We start from the raw sequence: 27,398 nt of genomic DNA on the forward strand, positions 1-27,398 counted from the left end.
CCAAAACTATTTCCCCCACATGTAAACCCGTATTAAAATCTTATTCCTAACTGCATATACAGAACAGTATTTACAGAAGGGGGTTATTAGTAACAAGAAGGGGCGGGCCGATGTCTCAGAGCCGCTCAGACCAGTCAATAGCAGAGAGGTCCCGTAGCCGTCAGGGACCTACAACCAGGAAAATAGCCGTGAGTTTCCACAGTTTTCACCAGACATACATTGGAATAAGTGCAGCTATCTCCTTCTGCATGGTATAGCAAGTGTGGGTGGAATGGCTGCGCTTGAATGGGAAGAATAAAGTGAGGCTGAGGGTAGCAGACAAGCAGGTCACCGCCCCACCCTGCCATTTAACGGTCTGCTCCAGCGGTACTCTGGTAATGTTCACGTATTTCTCAGGTCCATATTGAGGCGTAGAGAGACTGTTGGTGTTGATGAGATGTTAAGTAACCCAGTTTATATTTGCTTTAATGCAGACATGAGTTAATTACCGGGGATGAGTCACTGGCGAGTCGGTCCTCAAGCTGACAGGTAAAAAGTCAAGCTGTCTATGGTGTTTTTAGGTTTGTTACGTGTTATAGTGTTGTGAATGTGGCTGTGCATGGTACTAGTTTATGCGTGGATGATGGGGAATGTATGTATGTACCGTGTTTGCTCATTTCCAGAAGTTAAAAAGGGAGTGTGGGGTGTGGAAGTTTCTGGCAATGAGAGAAAGGGCGGGTCAAGGATGTCATGAGGAGATGCTTATTATTACTATTGCTTCTCCCTTACGTTATGTCATTGGAATGTTGGATAGTTAACGTAATAAAGGTGTTGGTAAATTAGTGACGGTTTGATATTTTGTTAATCATTCATTCTTATTTTTTGCATGGATATTCTCTCTGACCTTCCGGACGGCGGGAGGTAATGGAGGGAGGAGGAGGAGAGGGTGGCAGGAAGTGAATGTGAGGAGGTAACATATTTCCTGCTGGCCATAAATCGCTAACAGTAATAAAAAAAAAGTGTTCCTATGAAATACCCCTGAAGTATAAGATCAAAATAACTTAAATGTAGAGAGGTGGCATAGCTATGGCATCTCTTCCTGTTAGAGCGAGTGAGACCATTGCTAAATTTAGGTTGCTCATCCCTCGCCCCCACCCTTCTTTTCCTCCCCTGCCACCTCCCCTCCCCTCTCCCACCCTACCCACCAGCTCACGAGGATTCCTGCACATCCTCTCCCTTCCCTCTTTCGTCCTCCACCCCTCTCCCACTCTTCTATTCCTTCCCTTCCACCTCCCCTCCCTTCTGCCACTCTACCCACCAGCTCACGAGGAATCCTACAATCCCCCCTCTCTCTCTCTCTCTCTCTCTCTCTCTCTCTCTCTCTCTCTCTCTCTCTCTCTCTCTCTCTCTCTCTCTCCAACGCCCACCACCCTTCACTCACTTCCCTCCATCCACTTGTCCTCCCTCCTCCTCCTCCTCCTCCTCCCTCAAGTGCTGGTGACTAGAAGGAAGGGTGTGGCACTTCCCTAATTCAGGAATGCAGTGGTGAGGATATGCATATTTCATACATTAATACACAGGAGTGGAAGTAAAAATAATCATTATGGTGATGCTGTTTTTATCCTGTTAAGGTTTGTAATGTCTAGAATTAAGTATGTTATTTTTCTTCTTAATACTCATTTATGGACACATACCAAAGCTTGTCAGTTAACCAGCAGCACAAATCGGTCATCCCTCTATTCTTATCTTCTTTTTCTGTTATCTTATCAACCTCCACCAGCACACATTCCATCTTCATTTCCTGCTGCTACCTGTAAAATTGCTCATGCACCACTGGCAGCATAGAGAATGACTTTGCTGCTGCATATTGATATTGATCTGTGTGTGTGTGTGTGTGTGTGTGTGTGTGTGTGTTGATAACTAACAGTTTGTTTGTGGGTAAAGATTATATATGCATAAAGCATATAGGTATAAATGGAATCTTTCAATATATATATATATATATATATATATATATATATATATATATATATATATATATAGAGAGAGAGAGAGAGAGAGAGAGAGAGAGAGAGAGAGAGAGAGCACATAAGCACGTTGAAAAAAATAATTGGTAAGATGTAAGTTAATGGAAATGCAGGATTAAAATGTCAAGCCTTATCTTTTATCACAAATTTTTATTGTAGCTCCTGGTGGCTTATGTCTAATCTTATCATGCCTCACCTGCACCACATCCTTGTACAATACCAGTACATTTCACTCTCCTCTTTCTGTGATTCTCTCAGGTTAGTGACTAAAAAAAAGCTGATCTGAGTTTTTAGAATATTTAAAGCTGATAAACTTTAGCAGCACTGATCACATTTTCAAGTGATTATGTAGTTCATATTTATTGCAAAATACTTACCATAAATTCGGGACAAAACTAATGGTTTTAAGTGATAGCTTAAGTATGGTATTGACTGCCTAAATATGCTTATCATCAAGAACCATAACAATGATGGTATGTACATAGGCACATTGTAGTTCAATGCATTTTATAGTTATGGTGAGGTTAAGAAGTGGCCTCAGTGTGATCAGCATCATTATGCAACAACAGTTTGTCAGATTGCATCTCTTCCAATGTCATTGATTTCCTTTTCTGATGATATCTTGTACTTTGAATTATTTTTTATATTTCATTTATATGCATGAAAAAACTTGTATGTAGTCATAACATATATAACCAATATATTTAGATGCATCGACCAGAACTTTAATTATGAAACATCCTTACAGGTTTTTAGATTTGATCACTTGATCTCAGACGCACAACTGTGTACAAAAGCCGTCAGTTACACAGTTGTCTCAGAGTGAGAGAAAGATCTGATCAGAAAAGATAGCTACTAAAGTTTTCAAGATTGAGGGGTCAGAAAATTCAAACTCAAAAATGGAGGGCAACGTTGTAGTGAAAGAGGTGACTATATTGGAGACTGCTGATGACATCCAGAATCGGAGAGATCAAGTTCTCTCGCGGTACTCGCAGTTCCGCTCAGAGGCCCGGCAGAAGAGAGACAAGCTTGAGGATTCACGCCGGTTTCAGGTAAAGTGGACTACATGCTGGCTTGATGGCTACCTGCTGTTGTAAGGTTATCAACAGTTCACACATACTTTTGAATACATGAAAAAGGATTTACGTCAGTCTCTTCATTCCACTGTTTGATTACAGTGAGGAGAAAATTATGATTTTGTATAACTAAGTTAGTTTTATGAATAGCTTCAGGTATTTATTGAGTTATGTGCTTTTGCAGTATTTCAAGCGTGATGCTGACGAGTTGGAGTCCTGGATTCATGAGAAGCTCCAGGCAGCTTCTGATGAGAGCTACAAAGATCCCACCAACCTTCAGGCCAAGATTCAGAAGCACCAAGCCTTTGAGGCAGAGGTGGCTGCCCATTCTAATGCTATTGTGGTGCTGGACAACACTGGCTCTGAGATGATCAACGAACAGCATTTTGCCTCTGATGTCATCCGTCAGAAGCTTGGTAAGAATTCAATCCTATCTTTGACAGTTTTAATATTCTCTAAAAAATAATAACTTTTCATGAAGCTTAATCTTGTTCTGTTAATAAAGTTTTTTTGTTTGAGATATGTAGTAAGAAAATTTTGTGGTCATTTCATAATGGGAAAATTTTGATTATCTTGGATTGAGCTATCTTGAGTGATCGGACATATGTAACAGACCTTTTAAACAGTAAAGTACTTAGTTGACCAGGTAAATTTTTCTATACATGCTTATATTTTGTAGTGAGATGAGCAGATATTGGTGCATATGTACATTCATTTTATTTATCTGAGTTTGGTATGTACATTAAATTTATCACATTTCTCAGATGAGCTGCACCGGCTGTGGGAACTGCTGCTTAGCCGCTTGGCAGACAAGGGCATGCGCCTGCAGCAGGCACTGGTTCTGGTTCAGTTCCAGCGGCAGTGTGATGAGGTCATGTACTGGATCAATGACAAGGAGACCTATGTCACTTCTGAAGAGTTTGGTGTAGATCTGGAGCATGTGGAAGTGCTTCAGAGGAAGTTTGATGAATTCCAAAAGGACATGGCAGCCCAGGAATACCGCGTGACGGAAGTTAATGCTCTGGCAGAAAAGCTGGTGACTGAGGGACACCCAGAGGTGGAGGTAATCACCAAGCGTAAGAAGGAACTGAATGAAGCCTGGCAGCGCTTGAGGCAGCTGGCTCTCACCCGCCAGGAGAAACTTTTTGGAGCCCACGAGATTCAGCGTTTCAATAGGGATGCTGATGAGACGATTGCTTGGATTGCAGAGAAGGATGTTGTCCTCTCTTCAGATGACTATGGCCGTGATCTTGCCTCTGTCCAGACTCTGCAGCGCAAACATGAAGGTCTGGAGCGTGATCTTGCTGCCTTGGAAGATAAAGTTTCTACTCTTGGTGAAGAAGCTACTCGTTTATGTGGAATCCATTCTGACCATGCTGAGCAGACCAAGGCAAAGTTGGCTGAAATTGAGCATTCATGGTCCACCCTCACTGCCAAAGCACAAGAGAGACGACGTTGTCTTGATGACTCGTACTATTTACACCGTTTCCTCTCCGACTTCAGAGATCTCATCTCCTGGATCAATGACATGCGTGCTATCATCTCTGCTGATGAGCTGGCCAAGGATGTGGCTGGGGCAGAAGCCTTGCTGGAACGCCACCAGGAACACAAGGGAGAAATTGATGCTCGAGAAGACAGCTTCAAAACTTGTCGTGAATCAGGTGAGAAGCTTGTAGAGAAGAACCACAATGCTTCAGAAGAGGTCAAGCAAAACTTGGCTACTCTCAGTAGTGAGAAAGCTACTTTGCTGGCTTTGTGGGAGGAGCGACGCATCTTGTACGAGCAGTGCATGGATCTGCAGCTGTTCTACCGTGACACCGAGCAGGCTGACACGTGGATGGCTAAACAAGAAGCCTTCCTTGAAAATGAGGACCTTGGGGATTCCATTGATTCTGTTGAGGCTCTGATTAAGAAACATGAAGACTTCGAAAAATCACTTGCTGCTCAAGAGGAAAAGATCAAGGCTCTTGATGAGTTTGCCACCAAGCTGATGGAAGGCCAGCATTATGCTGCTGATGACGTGTCTCAGAGAAGAGAATTGCTTCTGGAGCGTCGTTCAGACCTCCTGGAAATGTCTGCTCGTCGCAGAACCATGCTGGAAGATTCTTACCGTCTACAGCAGTTTGAACGTGACTGTGATGAGACAAAGGGATGGATTAATGAGAAACTGAAGTTTGCCACTGATGACAGCTACCTTGATCCTACAAATCTGAATGGTAAAGTTCAGAAGCACCAGAACTTCGATCAAGAACTGAGTGCCAATAAGTCACGTATTGAGGAAATTACATCAACTGGAAAGGAGCTTCTTGATGCTGACCATTATGCCAGTGACAAGATCAGCAGTCGCATGGAAGAAATTGTTCAGCTATGGACATCTCTTGAAGAGGCCACTCGCAGGAAAGGATCTAAGCTAGAAGAAGCGTCCCAGCAACAGCAGTTCAACCGAGGAGTGGAGGACATTGAACTCTGGCTATCAGAGATTGAGGGCCAGCTCATGAGTGAGGATTTTGGTAAGGATCTTACAGCTGTGAAGAACCTTCTGAAGAAGCATGCTCTGCTGGAGGCTGATGTTGCTGCCCACCAGGACAGGATTGATGGGGTAAGAATTGCTGCTGACCAATTTGTGGACCGGGGACACTTTGATGCAGACAACATCAAGGCCAAACAAATGACCCTTCAGGAACGCTACAATTCCTTACAGAAGCCAATGAATTTACGCAAGGACCGCTTGAAGGATTCTTTGTTAGTGCAGCAGCTGTTCCGGGACATTGATGACGAAGAGGCCTGGATTCGCGAGAAGGAACCCATTGCAGGTTCAACCAACCGTGGCCGAGATCTCATTGGAGTTCAGAACCTGATCAAGAAGCATCAAGCTGTTCTTGCTGAAGTGAACAACCACGAGCACAGGATTGTTGCAGTTACATCATCTGGGGAGGACATGATCAGCGATGGTCACTTTGCCGGAGAAGAGATCAAGCAGCGGGTTAACACCCTCAACCAGCACTGGGCACAGTTGAAGGAGCGTGCCAACCAGCGCCGCCAAGATTTGGATGACTCCCTCCAGGCCCATCAGTACTTTGCTGATGCCAATGAGGCAGAGTCGTGGATGAAGGAAAAGGAACCTATTGCAGCTGGAGGAGATTTTGGCAAGGATGAAGACTCTGCTGAAGCTCTGTTGAAGAAGCATGAAGCTTTGATGAGTGATTTGGAAGCCTTTAGCTCCACCATTGCTGCCCTGGACGAACAGGCTGCAGCGTGCCGCCAGCAGGAAGTGCCAGTCACCGACATCACTGGGAAGGAGTGTGTAGTGGCACTGTACGACTACACAGAGAAGTCACCTCGTGAAGTCTCTATGAAGAAGAACGACGTGCTGACCCTCCTGAATGCCACCAACAAGGACTGGTGGAAGGTGGAGGTGAACGATCGCCAAGGCTTTGTTCCAGCTGCCTACGTGAAGAAGATTGACTCTGGACTAACAGCCTCTCAGCAGAACCTCGCTGATGGAAATTCCATTGCTGCTCGTCAAAATCAGATCAGGGTAATTATAATTTTCATCAAAACTAAATGTCTGAATAACAGTGTTTTATGTTTACATACTATGAATATTTGTGAATGAGCAAAACATTTGTTGGATCATTAATATTAAACATTTATTGATTATATGATTTACATATATCTATTGTAAGCCAAAAATTTTACTTCTTAGCTTTCATAAGCTAATACAATAAAACTAGGAGTTTCATTGAATTGGAAGGGTTAATTTACAAATAAGTTAAAAGTAAGAAATAATCAGTCTCTCTTATGGTTTTGCAGGCCCAGTATAAGAACTTGATGTCTTTGGCTAAAGAGCGACAAAAGAAGCTTAGTGAGACAGTGCAGGCTTATGTGTTGGTTAGGGAGGCTGCAGAGCTTTCCCAGTGGATTAAGGACAAGGAACAACATGCACAGATTGAAGATGTTGGAGAGGATCTAGAACAGGTTTGTATTAATGTATATTCCAATCTCTGAAATATTTAGCAACTTTAAAAGTTTCCATAACTCTTACAGGTGATCAGAGTTATAAATTCTTTACAGCTATAAAGCTTTTTCTTTTTTCTTTTTTTTTTTTTTTTTCTTTTTTATATAGGCTGAGATGATTTATTGATTTTTGTTTAGATTAGATTAATTGGTTTTATGTTCCATGTAGGTTGAAGTGCTCCAGAAGAAGTTTGATGACTTCAAGACGGATCTGCAAGCAAATGAAGTACGCCTGGCAGAGATGAATGAGATTGCATTGCAGCTGATGAGTCTTGGCCAGACTGAAGCAGCTCTCAAGATTCAGACTCAGATTGAGGACCTTAATACCAAGTGGAACTCCCTGCAGCAGATGGCTCAGGTCAGACACTTTTTTTTTTTCTTTCTTTTTATTATTATTATTTTATTTATTTTCTTTCTTTATTTATTTTTTTAATTGGTGTTTTTATCCCTAGAACTTTGGAAATGAAAATGTTACATGCATAATGATTACTTACCATTGTAATAGATTTTCTTTTTTTCATCAGTTTTCACACTTCAGAACAGTGTGAAATCTTACTTTGCTTGTTTATTCTATGAAAATATGTTGAAAAACTGTATAATGCTGACTGCAAATTACTTCATTCAGACATCCACATACTGTCTTTAAGAACCCTAAGTGAACAAAATGTATCTTCTACAGGAGCGACAGTTCCAGCTGGGCTCAGCTCACGAGGTGCAGCGTTTCCATCGTGACGTTGACGAGACAAAGGATTGGATCCAGGAGAAAGATGAAGCCCTCAACAATGATGACTGTGGCCGGGACTTGCGTAGTGTGCAAGCCCTTCAGCGTAAACATGAAGGTTTGCACATTTATTTGGTTGCTGAAATTGTGGAAATTACTCTTTACTGAGAGAATTACTATTATTAAAACTAGAATAAATAATTTAATTCCCTCTGCTTGTTTAGAGATCATTGTGAAGAACCTCTAGCATTTTGAATTAGGTAATGGTATTTCAATCCTAACACTTTGATTTGTTATATTTGTCCTTATCATTTTTTGAGAACACATTTTTTGCCACAGGACTTGAACGTGACTTGGCTGCCCTGGGAGACAAGATTCGGCAGCTGGATGAGACAGCCAACAGGTTGATGCAAACTCACCCTGAGGCAGCCGACACCATTTATGGCAAACAGAGGGAAATTAATGAATTATGGACTCAGCTGACTGCAAAGGTATTTTTGAAACACCATGTCTTTGACTAATGTAGGATACCATCAAAGACTGGAACAATGTCTCAGTATAGCTTCATCCCTAAATTTTTTATAGCTACATTGTGTGCAGCCTTCATTACCCATACTATAGTTATGGAATGTAGGGTAAATTGGCATTGATATTTTTTTTTTTGTATGTTTCAGTAATAGAAAGAAATTCACAATACTCTGATTTGTACGGTGATTGTCATTGTTCATGTCATCAATAGATCAAAAGTAGAGGACTTAGTAAGTCATCAGTATTAAAGTCCTGAAAACTTCATTTCATCTAGAAGTAGAATAAAAGCAGTAGTAATTAAATATATAAACATATTTTAGGAAGTTTTGAAAATTTTGTGAATTTATAATCTACTACAGCATCTCTTCCATTGCACAGGCTAATGCACGTAAGGAGAAGTTGCTGGATTCCTATGATCTCCAGCGCTTCCTGAGTGATTACCGTGACCTCAGCTCATGGATTGCTTCCATGATGGGACTTGTCAGCTCTGATGAACTGGCTACTGATGTCACAGGGGCTGAGGCTCTGCTGGAAAGACACCAGGTAAGAGGCTGATCACCATTCCCTTTGTCTAATTGAGAAAAGTAAGTCTAGTTTGGGAAGTTCATAAAAGAAAGTCCTAAGAGTATCTTTGTTAGGCTTTGAAAACTTTTGCTTGGGTATTATGATGATTGAAATGAAAAAAAGAGTGATTTGAGGTGTATCACAATTACCTCCCTTGTTTAGACTAGATAGCAGTCACAGTTACGATCTGATTGTCACATTTTGTTTCTTGTTCATGTTCTATTCCTGTTTTGCTTCTCCCATTTTGATTACATTGTTTCTGAAAATTTATCACTGTATTGAGATTTCTCATTCACCCAAAAGTGTAATTCCTTTCTAATTTTCTCTAAATGGAATTGGAGAGGAATGAACAGATCCTGAAGAACTTGTTTACAGTAACTCACCAGCCTTCCTTTTCTAGAGCTTCAGGGCCGAGTTTGACTCTCGCTATGGTATTCCCCAGGTATTGATTGGTATTGGGTGGTGTGCAGCTGAATGCTGTACTTGTGTTTACTTATGTGTGTTTTCTGACCTTGGGTAGTACCCTCGTACATATGTGTGTAGCTTCCCACTACTAATGATGGACCCAACACCAACCTCACTATAGTAGTAATTTTATTATACTTAACCCCCATTTAATGCAAACACTTTATGGGAACACCTCAATATTATAAAGACATTATTAAGAGCCTTACTGCTGAGAGGAAAATAGTGTTCTGGCATAAACATTGTACATTTCATTAATGTTTGACCTTCATTTAGCTTTCATTTTATTATGCATGTAGGGTGTGAAAGAAAACATTTACGTGTAAATACATGAAATGCTCTTTTGTCTAATGAAAGCATGTTTTTGATAAACAGACAATAATACTGAGATTGATTCAGGATGTTAATGATCCAGTGCTCTGTTAGTGGTTAATGGACACCAGTATTCTTCACCAGTATTCTTCACGGTAATCACATTTTTCCTTTAAGTACAATTGGCTTTTTTCAAACCCAGTGAGACAGCACATACAAAGTTGTTACAAATCTGTCAGTTACTTTAATGTAATGGAATTTTCTATACTGTTTAGTAATACACAATTATTAGAGTTTGAAAAAATTGTTTTAACTAACGGGAATTAATTTATTTTTTTCTGATCATCTCTTAAATTTCTATTGAAGTAAGTATGCAATTTGTAAAAATGTGGCTGTGAATTAAAATTCTGAAAATACTATCGTTTAAAAATACATATAGTGAAATAAGATCATAATTTTCAACCATCAGCACATTGTAATAAATGGAATGCTGGAAATAAGCTAATCATTCACTAAGCTTGATGGAAAAATACTCTTAAAATGGAATTAGAAGTTTCGGAAAGAAGTTAAATTCATATGTTTGAACGATAGATTAATAACTTATCATTCTGTTAGACTTTCCTGTAATTCATATTCATTCTTTTATACTATTTACATCTGATAGACAGTCACACATGTTGGTGCAAGGTGACTTTAGTAGGGCTGCTGATAAACATACACTGGTCAAGGTTGACAGGTTGCAGTCATTCCAGAGAAGGTAGATGGTGCTTGAGTGTTATCCTTGTAATTATAAATATACTAACATATAACATGTCTGAAAAAGTAGTGTATCAGAACAGGTTTTGTGTAGAAATTAATGAGTGTAACACTTGTAACATATTAATCAGGAATTGCCGCATGATGTTTTACTGTGAATATTAATTTGAGTGATCTACATGAACTCCTGATTCACTGTAATATTTCTTTCTTTTCCAAAATATCTTTGTTCATTAGATACATCTATTGAAAGCACTGTTTGAATCTACAGATAACTCTGACACCATGGGTATAATTTTGTGTCTATAGATAGAAATACATTGAGTAGAAATGCCTTCCAGAATTACAAGAGATGAATTGTTATACTTGTTGTTCCTCTTTGTGTTTAAAAATCTTCTTAAAAGTTAATCATGAGTTTTATCAGGAAATTCTTTGAAAGATAAATAGATTTTCACTGATACAAAATAAAGAGGAACCTTACCAATATTTGCTTATGTTATCAGCTTGTTGAATTTTTTTTGGTGAAGAACTAAGCTTAAATTTTGATGTGAGAGATAACCTGTTTTTCTTTATTTAGGAACACCGTACTGAAATAGATGCCCGTGCTGGCACCTTCCAAGCCTTTGAGCTCTTTGGACATCAGCTGCTGCAGTCAGGTCACTTTGCCTCTGCTGAAGTCCAGGAGAAGTTGGATGCCATGAATGAGGCCCGCCAGGACCTTGAGAGGTGGGTAACTTTGTCAACTCTACTTTTATGTGTTTACATTATTGTCAGTTTGATGGTGTTACATTAATTTTGTACTCTTATTATTTGTAAAGGTCACTATCATATTTTCATTGTTTGCCAAGCTGGTACTACACTTGGTACTTATCCTCAATTTCTTTAAGTCCTCTCTTTTGGGTACAGTATTTTGTAACTTTGTGCTAATAATAACTGTTCCTTCTGCAGGGCATGGATTGCACGCCGCATGAAATTGGACCAGTGTTTAGAACTTCAGCTGTTCTACCGAGACTGTGAACAAGCAGAAAACTGGATGTCATCTCGAGAAGCCTTCCTGTCCTCAGATGAGGCTGATGCCAAGGCTGACAATGTTGAGGCATTGATCAAGAAGCATGAAGACTTTGACAAGGCCATTAATGCCCAGGAAGAAAAGATAGCTGCTCTGAACCTGTTTGCTGATCAGCTTGTCGCTGCTGAACATTATGCCATGAAAGACATCGGAGACAAGAGAGGACAGGTATTGGATCGCTGGCAACATCTGAAGGAAGCCCTCATTGAGAAGCGCTCAAAGCTTGGGGAGTCCCAGACACTACAGCAGTTCTCAAGAGATGCTGATGAAATTGAGAACTGGATAGCTGAGAAGCTTCAGGTTGCCACAGAAGAAAGTTTCAAGGACCCAGCAAATATTCAGTCAAAACACCAGAAGCATCAGGCCTTTGAGGCTGAATTAGCTGCTAATGCTGACCGTATTCAGAGTGTTCTGTCAATGGGACAGAATCTGATTGATAAGCACCAGTGTGCTGGCTCCGAAGAGGCTGTGCAGCAAAGGCTGGAGTCAATTTCAGAACAGTGGGACTTCTTGACCCAGAAATCAGCTGAAAAATCTCTCAAACTGAAAGAAGCAAATAAGCAAAGAACATTTATTGCAGCTGTAAAAGACTTGGACTTTTGGCTTGGTGAGGTAGAGTCTCTTCTTACCAATGAAGATGTGGGTAAAGATCTAGCTAGTGTCCAGAACTTGATGAAGAAACACCAGCTTGTTGAAGCAGACATCCAAGCTCATGATGACCGCATTAGTGACATGAATGGACAGGCTGACTCTCTGGTGGAGAGTGGCCAGTTTGATACTGCCAACATTCAGGAGAAGCGTCAGAGCATCAATGAGAGATATGAACGCATCAAGAACTTGGCTGCCCACCGCCAGTCTAGGCTGAATGAGGCTCTCACTCTTCACCAGTTCTTTAGAGACATTGCCGATGAAGAGTCATGGATCAAGGAGAAGAAGCTTCTGGTAGCTTCTGAAGATTTTGGAAGAGATCTGACTGGTGTCCAAAACTTGAGGAAGAAGCACAAGCGTCTGGAAGCAGAGTTGGCTTCCCATGAACCTGCCATCCAAGCTGTGCAGGAGGCTGGAGAAAAGCTGATGGGTGTCTCTAATGTTGGTGTGTCTGAAATTGAGAGCCGCCTGCAGCAGTTGTCTGAGACTTGGTCCCAATTGAAGACTATGGCTGAGCAGCGTGGCCAAAAGTTGGAACAATCTCTCACTTACCAGCAGTTCCTGGCTAAGGTGGAGGAGGAGGAGGCATGGATCAGCGAAAAAACTCAGCTACTCTCTGTCCCAGATTATGGTGACAATATGGCTGCTGCTCAAGGCCTTTTGAAGAAGCATGATGCCTTTGAGACTGACTTTGCTGTGCACCGTGACCGTTGCAATGATGTGTGTGAAGCAGGAGCCAAGCTGGTAGCAGATGGCAATCACCACGGAGACTCCATCAAGCAGCGATGCCAACAGCTGAAGGACAAGTTGGAAGCTCTGAATGGCATTGCTACTCGTAGGAAGAGGAAGCTGGCAGACAATCTGGCATATCTCCAGTTCATCTGGAAGGCTGATGTGGTGGAGTCTTGGATTGCTGACAAGGAGTCGCATGTCAAGTCTGAAGAATTTGGACGTGACTTGAGTTCTGTCCAGACACTTCTTACTAAGCAGGAGACCTTTGATGCTGGTAAGACATGATAGTGATAAATAATAGTATTTTATACTCTGTAGTCAAGTTTACAATATAAATTAATTAAGGTTTCTACTTGCAAAACCAGAGGAAGGTTAAAGGATTCTTGGTTATATATTTTCAGTCTTCCATGTTGAATGTCACTAATTTTAATGGGCTTGCCAATTTGTGTTTGCTACAGCTTTGTCTCTGGCATTTCAAAATTTGAAGTGATAGAATTGTTGCTTGTGAAGGCATTCTCTGGTGATGTTTGAATAGTTTTTTTTTTTAAGTTCCAATGACTGAAGAGAAAAAGAGGCAAAACTATTTTATTGTTTAGGTCTTGCTGCATTTGAACATGAGGGAATCCAGAACATCACCACCCTGAAGGACCAGTTGGTGTCTGGTAACCATGAACAGTCTGAGTCCATCATTAAGCGCCATGCAGATGTTGTGGCACGCTGGAACAAACTTCTTAGTGATTCCCTGGAGCGCAAGAACAAGCTGTTAGTTATGCAGGTTTGTAAAGATTTGTTAATTATATTTTGAAAGTTCCTTTCATAAAAGAAATACTATAATATTTCATATTATTGATTTATATTTAGAGACTGAAATACTTTTCTGCTAACAGGAACAGTTCCGTGAAATTGAAGAGCTCTACCTTACATTTGCCAAGAAGGCCTCTGCTTTCAACTCTTGGTTTGAAAATGCTGAGGAGGATCTTACCGATCCAGTGCGTTGTAACAGGTAAGAACTTTAAGTGCAATGTTCTTTTGCCGGTTATAAAGATCATATTCCATTAAAGTAAAGAATAAAACACTAAAGAAAATTAATCCCATTTTAAAGATCTAAGACATTCAGCTGGAAAGTGAGATCAGAGAGGCCTTAACATCATGGCAAAAACAACAGCAGTAAACAACTTTATAAAAATGTTAATTCTATTTTCATGGCATTGTAAATCAGCAACATCACCTTATCATGAATGTAAATTGTTGACATGAAAAAAAAGGTAACAATGTGAGCTCTAGAAAGGATTCAGTTATTTTATATATTTTTATACTGTTGCAGCATTGAAGAAATCAAGGCTTTGCGTGAGGCTCATGCCCAGTTCCAGGCATCTCTCTCCTCAGCTCAGGCAGACTTTGAAGCTTTGGCTGCTTTAGATCAACAGATTAAGAGCTACAATGTTGGCCCCAATCCCTACACATGGTTTACTATGGAAGCTCTTGAAGATACTTGGCAAAACCTGCAGAAGATCATAAAGGTGAAACATTTTTCTCTGATTTTTTTGGCTCACACAGTAGGAGTGGCAAACAGTACAGTGGCATTGCTGTGGCACGGTGGTCTGCATGTGCTTTGGGGTCCAATGAGTCCTCAGGCACATGAGTTTGAATCCAGGTCATGATCTTTGGCCAGGAAAGGCATCTGCTCAGTAACCGTTTCTAAATGCCAAATGCCAAAACAAGCCCTTCATTAAGAGTGACAGTCCTTGCCTTTTTAGAATAGGGAAACCAGACATAAAATGTGGGGAAAAAAATAAGCAGGAATAGAAGGATCTGCAACATAATTGGCTGTTTATTGTGACATGCTTATTTTTTATGTATGTTTTTCCATGATATTTGCTCTTTATTGCTTGGTTTTATTTTTGTAAAGCTGATCATTGAACATTCCTCTGACCCTGTAAAGCATAAAAATAGTGCTATTAGATTATACCACTAATGGCATCTGTCTCTCTTCAGGAACGAGACACAGAGTTATCTAAGGAGGCACAACGACAAGAGGAGAATGACAAACTGAGGAAAGAATTTGCCAAGCATGCCAATGCCTTCCACCAGTTACTGACTGACACAAGGTGAGTCTTCCTTATCCAATTGTCTTCTCTTACCTGCAGAACATCATAGGGTGGGATGTTTGGTGACCATAAGGAACGTTCATTCTGATTGGTTCATTGTAGGTTGTTGAACAAGTTGTACTGCATTTTCTCTGGAGTCTCATATATGTTAGAAACTTAACAAATTCCTTTAACTTCAAGAAAGTCACAGTGACAGTGTGTTAGCTTCAATAAAAAATAACATTAAGATCCATGCTGAATACAACCTCACAGTACATTGCTACCATCAAAAGTGAAACATTATTGGTCTTTTCCTTGACTAGATATCTCTATGCAAGTATTCTCAGCAAAGGGCTGTACATGTGGGCTCAGAAGTACAGGTACAAGATTTACACTACATATATAAAAGACCATGATACAGGTGCAGGGAACATAGCTGCTGAAACCACCATGCTAACAAAATGCTTATTTGATTTGTACTCTTATGATTATGCTTCCTCAAGGAAATAATGATGTGGACTGTTTCAGCATTTAGTAACTTTTTATATATAGAGATTATTCAATTCATCTAAAGTTTGTGTTGTTCATAGGTGGTTTCAGCTCTTCTTAAGTTTGTGGGTTGTGAAGGTGAAGGGTTTTTTTGGTATTAAGCATTTTCTGGTGTCTTGATGTGCAACTGCAGAGTGGTTCACGTTTGTTTAGCTGCCTTGGGAGTGTGAGGCTGCCGGTGAAGGTGAATTGTGTTGTTCATGTTTCTCCTCTCTGTACAGGTTCCATCTCCTGGGTTTCTCCCTTATCGGCTATGATGAGAGGTCAATATTACTCTCTACTGCATGGGCTTGGTTTTTGGCTTGTACTGACTGTTAGTAGTTAATGGTGTTCTTTACCCAGATTTATAGCATTTATTTCCAAATTTATGGATTTTTATTCAAAACTTGGAAGATTGCAAATACTTACATTTGAAAACTAACATTATTAATAGTGGAATATCAGAAATACTAATACTGCCATTGAAATTAAAATTAATTCTGAGATAAAAACAGAAAAACGGAATCTGAAATACTTGTTTGTGTTATAAGACTAACACCATTAATTCAATATTTTTGTTATATGGCACAGGGTAAATCACCTTTGTCCCTAAACAGCTCTGATCATTTGTTAAGGCTCAGCTCCACCATCTGGCCCATGTTGATGATCATGGGACGCTTCTTTACACAACAAGTTTTGAATTGCTGTGTTTTCTCACATACTATAGACTCTAGTTGTTTGTGTCAACTTACTCTCTCAAGAAGTGGGTATTTTTCTCTGTGTTGATGACTTAGCCTTGTATTAATGTACATTTTTTTTCCCTTTTATTTATTTGTATATTTGTTTATTTCTTTATTCAATTAATTTGTTTATGAAGAACAACCTTAAAAGGCTGCAGAGATAATGAGTTAGCATCATATGAATATTTTTCTATTTTCTAATGCAGAATACTTCATCAACTGTGATTAGTTTTGAAAATATTCCTGAAAATCCCAGTAACATACAGTAGGCCTTGCTGAAAGTATTCAGGATCATAGTGCTAAAATGTTGAGGAATTTTATGTCATGAATGATGTGTGCAGTAATATATTTGATAGGCATAGTTGAATTAATCATTGTGACTTTAGAACTAAATTTGACAAATGAATGAAAGGTGTGAAGATGTTTCATTTATTTATTTATTTATCTATTTATTTATCTATTTATTTATTTTTTTTACATTGACTTCATTCTGTGCAGATACTTAGGAAAATGCAAATTGATGTCCACTTCTTTAAGGGAAGAAGTAAATATTGATGGGAGAATATCATCATCCATCTCTCTCACCTTGAATTTGGACAGTTTTGAAGTAAAGATGACATGTTGCTGCTTAAGGTTAAGAATTTAATCACTTCACTGATCAGCACAGTAAATCAGTTCACAGGTATTTTCAACACAAGCAGCCAAAATTATTAACCCGTCCAGAGTGTGCGTTCTCAGAGATAGGGGTCTTGTCAGGCTGAATCTGTTGTACATTTTCTTATTTACTACAAAATGAGAGAGGGAATCAATCTTTTGATACATATATTATTCCCAAATCATGAATAGAAGAGTGGCTATCATATGATTTTCATTCCTGGATTTTCTGTCTTAGAGCCTGTGACGTCAGACTAGAGATGCAGGATTTTATTTTCATATGTTTTAAAGCTTTTATTCTCACTTTTACATACACTTACCACAACTCTATAGTAAATGTAACAGAGAAGTATATCTTGACATTACAAATACCTATGAATAAACAAGAAGTGTACATACAACAAAATGGTTAAATGTGCATTGTCTCAAGTGTAGTTCCCATAATAGAAGTATGTTGGGTATTATGATATACTAAACACACTTTGAGTTGAATTTCCATGCAAGGAGTTGAATATAACAAAAGAGAGATATCTTAGCTAAATATCTTGTGGTGCTATTTATTTTATTGTATTTTGTATTATTTATTGTATTTTGAAGTGTTGATGGTAAGGAGTCTAAATTGCCCTATATTTTAGGTTATAAGATGACTCATTACACAGGATAAGTACAAGATATCAAGTTTAAAGGTTAAGTTTTGGCCATATTTACTATACTACATGTTAGTGTGTTTTCATGGTAGTACTCTCTTCTTAAAAAGGAATTATTATTGAGCTGAACCTCATAAGACTGTGGATAGATGAACCACCTCACTCATAGCTGTTCCAAGGTGGTTTATATGTTGTTTTGCACTCTGATGAGTACTATATTGCTGTTATGTATCTATGAAACTTTTTGTGTGTGTCCAAAATGCCAGGGTATATATCCAACAAAATTACAATAGATAATGGGAAAAAAACTTTGATACACCATGGGATTTTAGCAAGGGGATATTGTAGTGCCTAAAGTATTAAGTATCTATGAAACTTTTTTTTGTGTGTCCAAAATGCCAGGGTATATATCCAACGAAAGTACAACAGTGGGAAAATACTTTGTTGATATACCATGGGATTTATCAAGGTGATATTGTAGTGCCTAAAGTATTATAAGCTGAAGGTGGTTATTTGATAGGCAGGAGATATACATTTTCACTCAGTACACATAAGAGTACTCCTTGTATAGGAATTATTGCTATTATTACTAGATTATTATTATTATTATTATTATTATTATTATTATTATTATTATTATTATTATTATTATTTAGTTAAAAAGTCATCTTATAACTTGATGTATATGGTAAGTTTGTGAAGGATGTAGATGCACACATTGCATTGACATGCTTATAAAAGTAATTGCTTACTTCACAAATGTTTCTTGGAGCATGAAGAAATATTGTTGCCTTATCATAATCATGGCTGTATTAATGCACTGTTTTAATTTTCACTCGCATTATTTTCTTGTCATTAGATACATTACAAGAAATTCATTGTTATTGTGTATTTGCAAAATTTCACAAAGATCAGTATAAGTGGATTTTTAGTACATTGTGCCTTGAAAAGAATTATCCTTACATTTTGATATTTGTGTTTTCTCAGGTAAGTATTGGGTTAACTGCTGTTGTGATATGACTTATTACAGCTTCTAGTGCTTTGCTCTTTCCACTTTACATTTCATAACACTAACACACACATGGCAGAAAATATATTAATTCAGGACCTGGGCTAAGTATGTTTAGGAATTATTATCAATACAGAATAATAATAAAATTTAGTGACTAATGAGTTTTTAAGCTCATAGAATTTATATTTGAATTTTGAACATAGTTTTTTTTTTTTTACATAGTCTTCCTGTTACATATTTCTGATTCTTATAAATTTGTTTTATGTGGCAATTACATTTGTTTTAGTGCTAGACTTTACAAGCTGCAAGTTTGTGTGAATTTAATTTTCATTTTAAAAGTAAGATATATGAATGTTATTTATTAGCAAACCCTTGCAATGAGTGTTAAAGATGAAATTGTGTTCTAATATGCTTAAACATTTGCTGGCAGATCCTCCATGATGGAGGGATCAGGTACTCTAGAACAACAGCTGGAGGCTACACGGCAGAAGGCTGCTGAAGTGAGGGCACGTCGGTCAGACCTGAAGAAGATTGAGGACTTGGGACAGATCCTGGAGGAACATCTCATCCTTGATAATCGATACACTGAGCACAGGTGAGCACAATGGGAGTAGCCTCATCTGTTGTGGCTCAGAGTTCAGAAACATCCAACTACTGTCCATTCATTTACTTTTTTGTTTTTATATCTAATTGTATTGTTTTGATTTGTATATGGATTTTTAAGCAGTGTCTTAAGTATCATTAATGAAAAAATTGTTAAATCTTTCCTGTTTAAGAAAAAAGCTGATTGTGCTTTGATTCATCCTGCAGCACGGTGGGGTTGGCACAGCAATGGGATCAGTTGGACCAGCTAGGAATGCGAATGCAGCACAACTTAGAGCAGCAAATTCAGGCCCGCAACCAGTCTGGAGTATCAGAAGATGCCCTCAAGGAGTTCAGCATGATGTTCAAGGTATGTTAGTGAGATATAACATGATTTATTAATGTTTTGAGTAGTTTTTTATTTATCTTAAAACAGGGTGTGCATAGTCAATAGTGCATATTCATAGAGGGATATATATATATTGTTTCACTGCAATGTTCCATGATATTCTTTTCTAAACTTCAAATGACCTTGTTGCAGCACTTCGACAAAGAGAAGTGTGGTCGTCTGAACCATGCCGAATTCAAGTCCTGCCTGCGAGCACTGGGGTATGACCTGCCCATGATAGAAGAGGGACAGAGTGACCCTGAGTTTGAGGCAATCTTGGATGTTGTTGATCCTAACCGTGATGGTGCAGTCTCACTCCAGGAATACATGGCCTTCATGATTTCCAAGGAGACAGAGAATGTCCACAGCTCAGAGGAGATCCAAAATGCCTTCCGGGCAATTGCTGCAGGAGACCGTCCATATGTGTTGCGAGAAGAACTTTATCAGGTATGTTATTTTTTTTTATTACATATACGTATTGTCACTTTTTGTTTGTATCTGGGTGGAGGCATTGTGTTAAAGTGGCAAGCAGAAAGTTCTCTCAATTGTTAGGCAACTCAATTGAAATTTGTCTCTGGTTTTATAGAATCATGTTGAGAGGAGATGGAATCTATGGATTGAATGATAGATAACTTGTTAGATGATGAAGTACAGCATCTTGAGATTGAAAGATAGCTTGAATATGTAGGAGGAAGAATGAGAAGACTGATATGTGCAGGAGTGTGGTGAATGTATAAATGGAAGCATTTACACTATCATGGAAGGCAATGCTAAGAAAAGATGACTGACTTAACTAGATAGAGAAATGAAAGCAATAGGCTTGTGATATTTTTCAAAACAATAGGGAACAGTGTCTATTCACATACAGGACAATGTGTGATCATTGTTGGATGTCTGAATCAAGATATTTAATTAGGGTACAAGCTTCAAGTTATGAGTAACTATTCTAGTATATAATCATTCAGTTCTTTTTAACATAATGAAAACTTTGGCATACTCTAATTTAGTTAGGTTTTCAAGGTTACACTTTTCATTGTATCACCTGAACTTTTCAACAGAACCTCACCAAAGAGATGGCAGACTACTGTGTGGGCCGGATGAAACCATACGAAGATCCCAAGACGGGCAGCACAGTGCCTGGAGCATTAGACTACATGGAGTTCACTCGTACTCTCTTCTCCCAGTAGCAGGCAGTTTACTCCTTGCCCACACTTGCTTTAACATAGCTTTTATTATATCCATGAAGTGCTACTCTTATAGAATAGGTGTTAAATAAATTATATTAGTCACATATCCTATCGTGCACAGAGAAATCTGAAAAAATCTTAGTACATTTATTCTTGGGCAGCTCTCCATTTAGATTGTTGGTCTAGTAATGGGACCACTACTGGATGTTTCAATCTTAGCTTGGCTTTGTTTTTAGTTCTACCAATTTTTATTTTTATTTTGTTAAACTCAGAATTATAATAAATGACCACTAAAGTTGTATGGAAGACAACTATGAACAAAGTACTTTTGAGGGAGGCTTACAGTAGTTATGATGAAAGTTGCATAACAGCTGTGTTAAGTCAATGTGCTTGAAGACTACCACTCTGATCTTACTCACACACACACACACATGCCCTCACTCGTGCACGTGCACACACACACAAAGTCCAGGCCTAAAGCCCAGGCCCTGTAAAACTACAACTAGGTGTACACACACACACACACACACACACACACACACACACACACACACACACACACACACACACACACACACACACACACACACACACACACACACACACACACACACAAAATGACCAGTGCAGATCATAGTTCTAGGAATGCTATGTAGCAGAATTAGAGGAGTGAGGAGTCTATACCATCTGGGACTGAAAATATGACGGCTACTAAAATTCAGACCCTCTTCTCACTCCTCAAGTCATGTTTCATTGCAATAAGAAGACACTCACATGCACAGACACACAGTTCCCTTTCCATACAGCTTTCTGGGTGCAGGTCATGATTATAGGGAAGGCAGTGTAGCGAGGTTGAAGGAATGAGGGGATTTTCCATCAGGGTCTGAATGAAATCTGACGGCTATAAACATATCAGACCCTCTCCTCACTCCTTCGTCAAGCTACTCTGCAAGCATTGAGGCAGCATATATCACAGAATGGGGAATCATTGCCATACAACTTGACACTAGTAATGTTATTTCTCTTATCCACACTTAGCATGACAAGATTGTGAAAAGCATCTATATTTATTGTTTATCTTGAAAGAAATGTAGAGTGAGTGAGGATTGAGGGTGGAAGTCATGGTGAAGGGAGCTTTTCCTCCAGCAAGCTATCTTTTCTGTCTTCAGATACTATGGACTCCATTTATCTTTGATTCCAGTATTAAAGCTTGTGAAATATAATAATTGTATGTTTGACCTCTTTGGAACAACTCAGCAGTGAGGAAAATATTGCAGCATCTCTGAGATGTTATTCTTTTTACACTTGATGGTTTTAATCCTTCACTTACCTAGTTATCTACATCATAACTTTGAATTTGTGTAATAGATTTAATGTCTTGTGACTTTATTTTTTTCCGTGGTTGTAGACCATATTGTGTCCAATGGCGTTCATCTTTAATCTTCCCTCTGAGGGCTTTTAAACAGGTGAGTACATTCTATTGTATGGCTGTCATCCCCACCACCTCAGTGTAGTTTTTCCCAACATTCGTCACACCTCATGAACCCCTCCCTCTCTCTCTCTCTCTCTCTCTCTCTCTCTGAACACCATGCGTCAATGGTTGCTCACCTGTACACATTTGCCGTATTCCTTAAAACAGATTATCCTGTTAATTTTAATAGTACGCTTGGTATCGTGTAAGAATTACTGAAATTGGATTGTAAACAGCATAGGCACCCTTAATTAAAGTTTCTGCTATCTTGTGTGAAAAATGAGTAACGGACATCATCCCTTAAAATGTTAATATTGCTTTTGTTTACTGTGTCAGACCAGTCTTAGAAATTTATGATTTTGAACTTTTTTTTTTTTTTTTGTATTTGGTGTTTTTACACTTTGTGGACGACCCCAATGCTAGCGCAGGTCTGAAGCTACCAAGCAGTGACAGGATTCCAACTAAAAAACAGTGAAGAATAAAAAGAACTCTTTTTTTGACAGCAACTATCTCGGTTTGTCGAAACGCCAAACGGAAACCGGTGTGTACAGTGGGCTACATGCTCACCACACTGAAACCAAGGCTCGTGGTCAGTATGGGATTGCCTGGAGCATGGGATTACCGGCCCTTCCTTCGTCTATGTGTAATTGTTGTGACGTATGCAAAAACAATCACAGATAGGTATCATTTTATAATTACACCAACATAGTTTACACCATTAGGAATGTGATTTTTCCATAGTTTATTGGACTATAAGAAAATATCTGGGTACCATAGGAAATGCTTTTTATTTATTCTATTTATTTATTTATATCTTTTTCTTTAATATTCCGTATTCGTAAGTTGCCTTCTGGACATCCCTCGGGGCATTACAACATCGTATTTTATATTGTAATGGAAGAACTGGGTCAGTGTAGACATCGACGTTCACCGAGTAAGTCAAAACCATGTGGCATGTTGTTGCGGTGGCCGCAGCTGAAGTGGAGGGGGAGAGGGGGTGACGTTGGATTTACTACAGAATTGGTCAGAGGTGGGCGCGTTACTGCATATCGGGTAGTCCGGTCCTGCTCCTCTAGACCTCGAAACGTAGATAGTCCGTACCTGTAGTTCCGCGCCTACTTTTTTTTTTTTTCCCTCGGTCCGGTACTGCACCTCCGCACCTACGGTACCGTACCCAAAAGTTAAAGCTATTAAAGCGCGCCCGAAAAATCTAGTCTGCACCTCAAAGAATAAAACAAAATACAAGTCAATGATACATCAGAGCTCATATATATATATATATATATATATATATATATATATATATATATATATATATATATATATATATATATATATACATATATATATGTGTGTGTGTGTGTGTGTGTGTGTGTGTAACGAAATGGGGATTACGTATGCTTGCAATCATTGTAATATATGTACAGTTAGCAATAACTGGAAATCATTGTAACATTATTATTATTATTGAGAGAGAGAGAGAGAGAGAGAGAGAGAGAGAGAGAGAGAGAGAGAGAGAGAGAGGCATGCTTACACCTTGAATGAGTGGTCACTCAAATGGCGGGAAAATATGCCTGGTAGCACAGACCGCCCAAAACGGCCGAAAGTAATGCTACGGATTGCGAACTGTCGTCTTTATTTATTTTTTCCTTGAAAATCTCAGGTGCGTAAGTACGAATTCAAAATTTCGTTTTTCTGCATCTGTCTCAGGTGCGGAGGTACGGACTTAAAATTTCATCTTTCCCCACGTCTCAGGTGCGGAGGTACGAACTTAAAATGTCGCCTTTCAGTGCCTGTTACTTCCGCACTTTCGAAAAATTTTCCGCACTTCGGACCTCCGCACCTCGTTTGGTGGTCCGCAAATACGGAGGAGTGGAGGTACGGACCGAGGTACGGAAGTGCCCAGCTCTGGAATTGGTATCACTAAACTTACAGCTAGTTGTGGTGGCGGGACAGCAGGTGGGCATACAGGTTACGATTGGTTCAGGCACGGTGGGACCAAGGTGAGCTTCCAGGTTACACAGGTCTATCTCCAGCGCATGGTACAATAACTTTTTGATAGGTAGACGCACGAGAACATTATTGGAACCACCAGCTGACTCAGTGACGTCATCCGGTCGTGTAAACAACTCCATTTCTTCGAGTGAGTGTACACGTGTGGCAAAATTTGATCTTGGATTGTATGTTTCATGTGCCTTAATATTGATTTCTTATTGTTAGTATGGGCAAAGCTAGACCTTATGCAGTGTATGGATGCACGCCTGCCAAGTCTAGTAATTTTAAATATTATAAATTCCCCAAGAACAAGACCATCGCAAGACAGTGGCTCCAACAATGCTATCGTGCTGACACAGTAAACGTAAATACTGCCGTGATTTGTGAGCAACATTTTAGTTCCGCCCAAATTAAGCGCAATTTGAAATATGAGTTATTAGGTTCCCCAGTTCCAAGGAGTTGGAGGGATCTAAAAACTGAGGCAGTCCCTGATCAAAAACTGCCATTTCGTGGACACGATAATGGAAGTGGCCTTTCTGCAGAAAATACAGGTAAGGAAACTTACATTTGCGGACAGGAGAGCTGAGGATAACATGTTTGTGGTGAATGAAATTATTGAAAAAAAAAGAGGGATGGAGGTAAATTGTATTTGCGTTTCCTGGATATAGAGAAAGCTTATGATAGGGTGAATAGAGAAATGCTAGGTAGAGTCCTAGAAAAGATTGGGTTGAGTGCCAAGATAGTCAACATAGTGCGTAGCATGCGTAGCATGTATGTTGATACCAGAGCTAAGTACAGTTTAGGATATATAGAAACAGACTGGGTGAGGAGTTAGAGAGGAGTTTATTAGGCAAGGATGTATTTTGTCACCAACCCTTTTCAGCCTGTACACAGAAATTAGCAGCAAGAATGAGAAGGATGAATGCAGGAGTAAGTGTGGGGAATGATAAGATAGGTGTGCTTCTTTATGCAGATGACGTGTGAACAGTCAAAGAATGAAAAATAAGCTTGGTGAACCAGTGGGTGGGGCGTTTAGGAAGCGCGGCAAGGATGAGAGCAAGTAAGTATGACGTGCTGAGAGAAGTGTGGAAGAGTGTGGCTGTTCCCAGTATAATGTATGGTATGGATGTTATTGCATGGAACGAAAGTGAAATTGACAAGTTAGAAGTGGGGCAGTGTAGAGTAGCTAGGCTGGCACTGAATGCACCAAGGTACACGGCAGTAGAAGCCTTAAGAGGGGATATGGGATGGAGGTCTTTTGGGGAAAGACTTATAAAAGCGACACTTAGGTACAAGATTAGGCTTGAGAGAATGGATGATGCAAGAATAGCAAGGAAGGTGTATCTGTGGAGTGAAAGTGGAAGCAAATGGAGGAAAAGGTGTATGAGAATGACAGAGAGGAATGGTCTACAGGTTGGGTGGGCAGTGAGAATGGCTGGGCTGAATCAGAATGAGCTGGAATGGGTCGTGACAAGAGGAGGCAGAGTGGGAACAGAATGGGATGCGAGGAAGTGGAAGAGTGAGATAGACAGAGATGTGAAGAGTATGGGACTGAATGAGTGGAGGAATGGGATGGAACGAAAGACTACTCTGGAATGGTACAAGGTGAAAGAGGCCCCGATGTATGAGAGGTGGTACGATGGAAGCCTGGGTGGTGATCTTCTCTTCAAAGCTAGGGCACAGTGTATGGATGTGAATGCAAGGAGTTACAGGTGGTCTGAGTCCCGCAGCAAAGTGTGCCAGATGTGTGACTCGGGAGAGGACGAGACGGTGGAGCATGTGATGCTGGAGTGTGTGAAGTATGCCAGAGACAGGTATGAGATGATGCAAGTGGTGTTGACTGAGTTAGGGCATAATAGGAACGAAAGAGTGGAAAAGACGGGGAGGGAGTGGATGGTGGTGCTGCTGGGACTGAGTAGAGAAACGAATGAAAGGATGATTGAGGCGGTGAAGGAGTTTCTGGAGAGAATGTGGCGTGCCAGATGTACAGACGGTTAGAGCAAAGGACCCTGTTTCCTTTTTTTTTTTTTTTTTTTTTTTTTTTTTTTTCTGTGCCTTTTTTTTTTTTTTTTTTTTTTTTTTGTCGTCTGCAGGAGCTGCCGATCCAAAGGCCCAGCTCAGGAGTGATCCCGAGTCGCTTGTAGTATCAATATCAAGATCAAGATCAAGATTCGATAAATACCACTTTTTTGCCTAAAACAATGCTGCTCCGTATATTTCTCAGTAATCAGTACTCAGTGTCTAGCAGTCCACCACGTGTGTTGTGTTGTTCGTTCACCCACAAAAAATTGTAGATCTTTATAAATTGTTGTCAACGTTATATGAACAATTGAAGACGGGTATGTATGGGTTTAAGTTATTTAGAATGAAGAGTTGAATAAGATGAGAAGGGTGAAAAAAGCCATATTGATGTTGATGTAAGACTAATACCGTTTGGTTCTAGGTCATTCATTTTTTCAGTCATCGTCCGACTGTAAAGAAATTATATGTATGTACTGCATGTCTGATTCTTATGAATGTATTGACAGTACAGCGGATTCGATAATGCATGTCTGATTATGCACCATAATTTGTCTATCTTAATTTTTTTTTTTTTTTTTTTTTTTTTTTTTTGAGGGAGGAAGAATGGGTTACTTTTGCCTTAGTCCAAATTATTGTTTGCCCTACGTCAGTAATACTTATGTATCGGTCAGTACAGATTATTGTTTGTTGCAATACATCATGATGACTTAATTGAAAGATGTAGTGGTGGAAATGTGACATTTGGCAACTTTTCTCACGTAAATATTAGAGGCTTTCTATTACGCAGCTAGGGTGGTAGATACCTATCAGCGCTAGAATTTTTTTTATTTTCTTTGATATCCCGGAGCAAATGGTTGACGAGGTTAATTTAAAAACTGATATGCAGAAAAAAAATACAGTATGGATCGCTGCACATGATTGATTGATTGATTAATGCATGTGATTTTGCATTAACAAGGAAATACAACAAAGGAGGAAAATGGGTCTTGCCACCCACCCTCCGGGCATAGAACTATGTATATGGCTGAGGGTACAACTTTTCCTGTGTGAAAGTGTCAATAAAAATATCTTGTCAATCTCCTATTATATGTTTATTTGGTGTCGAAGATATAATGCGTAAACAACATGGATAATCTTTTTATGAGTGTGCTGCATGAGGATATCTCTCTCTCTCTCTCTCTCTCTCTCTCT

General features: G+C 39.3%; 2 protein-coding genes across 8 annotated transcripts in view; both read left to right on the plus strand.

Moving 5' to 3' along the window:
* The first annotated feature begins 71 nt into the window (after positions 1 to 71).
* LOC123507995 (spectrin alpha chain-like) lies at positions 72 to 21,942 on the plus strand. 6 transcript variants are annotated; one of them, XM_045261334.1, is made up of 21 exons: positions 72 to 188; positions 2,755 to 3,058; positions 3,267 to 3,498; positions 3,847 to 6,620; positions 6,896 to 7,060; positions 7,269 to 7,457; positions 7,779 to 7,938; positions 8,160 to 8,311; positions 8,727 to 8,891; positions 9,313 to 9,354; positions 11,023 to 11,171; positions 11,394 to 13,168; positions 13,491 to 13,669; positions 13,782 to 13,897; positions 14,219 to 14,414; positions 14,890 to 15,002; positions 15,752 to 15,793; positions 18,993 to 19,157; positions 19,373 to 19,514; positions 19,686 to 19,979; positions 20,591 to 21,942. In XM_045261334.1, exons 2-21 carry the CDS (start codon positions 2,906 to 2,908, stop codon positions 20,717 to 20,719), a joined length of 7,332 nt encoding a protein of 2,443 aa, XP_045117269.1. In that variant the 5' UTR covers positions 72 to 188; positions 2,755 to 2,905; the 3' UTR covers positions 20,720 to 21,942. The 6 variants fall into 6 exon arrangements, with proteins under 6 accessions (XP_045117269.1, XP_045117273.1, XP_045117272.1 ...); XM_045261335.1 differs by lacking the exon at positions 72 to 188 and adding an exon at positions 226 to 374; XM_045261336.1 differs by lacking the exon at positions 72 to 188 and adding an exon at positions 1,404 to 1,524.
* Positions 21,943 to 26,408: 4,466 nt separating this feature from the next.
* Positions 26,409 to 27,398, plus strand: part of LOC123508387 (sarcosine dehydrogenase, mitochondrial-like) — a 32,043-nt gene continuing 31,053 nt past the window's right edge. The window contains exon 1 of one of the 2 annotated variants that reach the window (XM_045262095.1): positions 26,409 to 26,524. The gene's annotated coding sequence lies outside the window, so the exon portion shown is untranslated. The remainder of the gene's footprint in view (positions 26,525 to 27,398) is intronic. The other variant, XM_045262094.1, reaches the window with a different exon arrangement.

Source organism: Portunus trituberculatus, chromosome 24 (genome assembly GCF_017591435.1).
Source record: "Portunus trituberculatus isolate SZX2019 chromosome 24, ASM1759143v1, whole genome shotgun sequence".
Lineage (NCBI taxonomy): Eukaryota > Metazoa > Arthropoda > Malacostraca > Decapoda > Portunidae > Portunus > Portunus trituberculatus.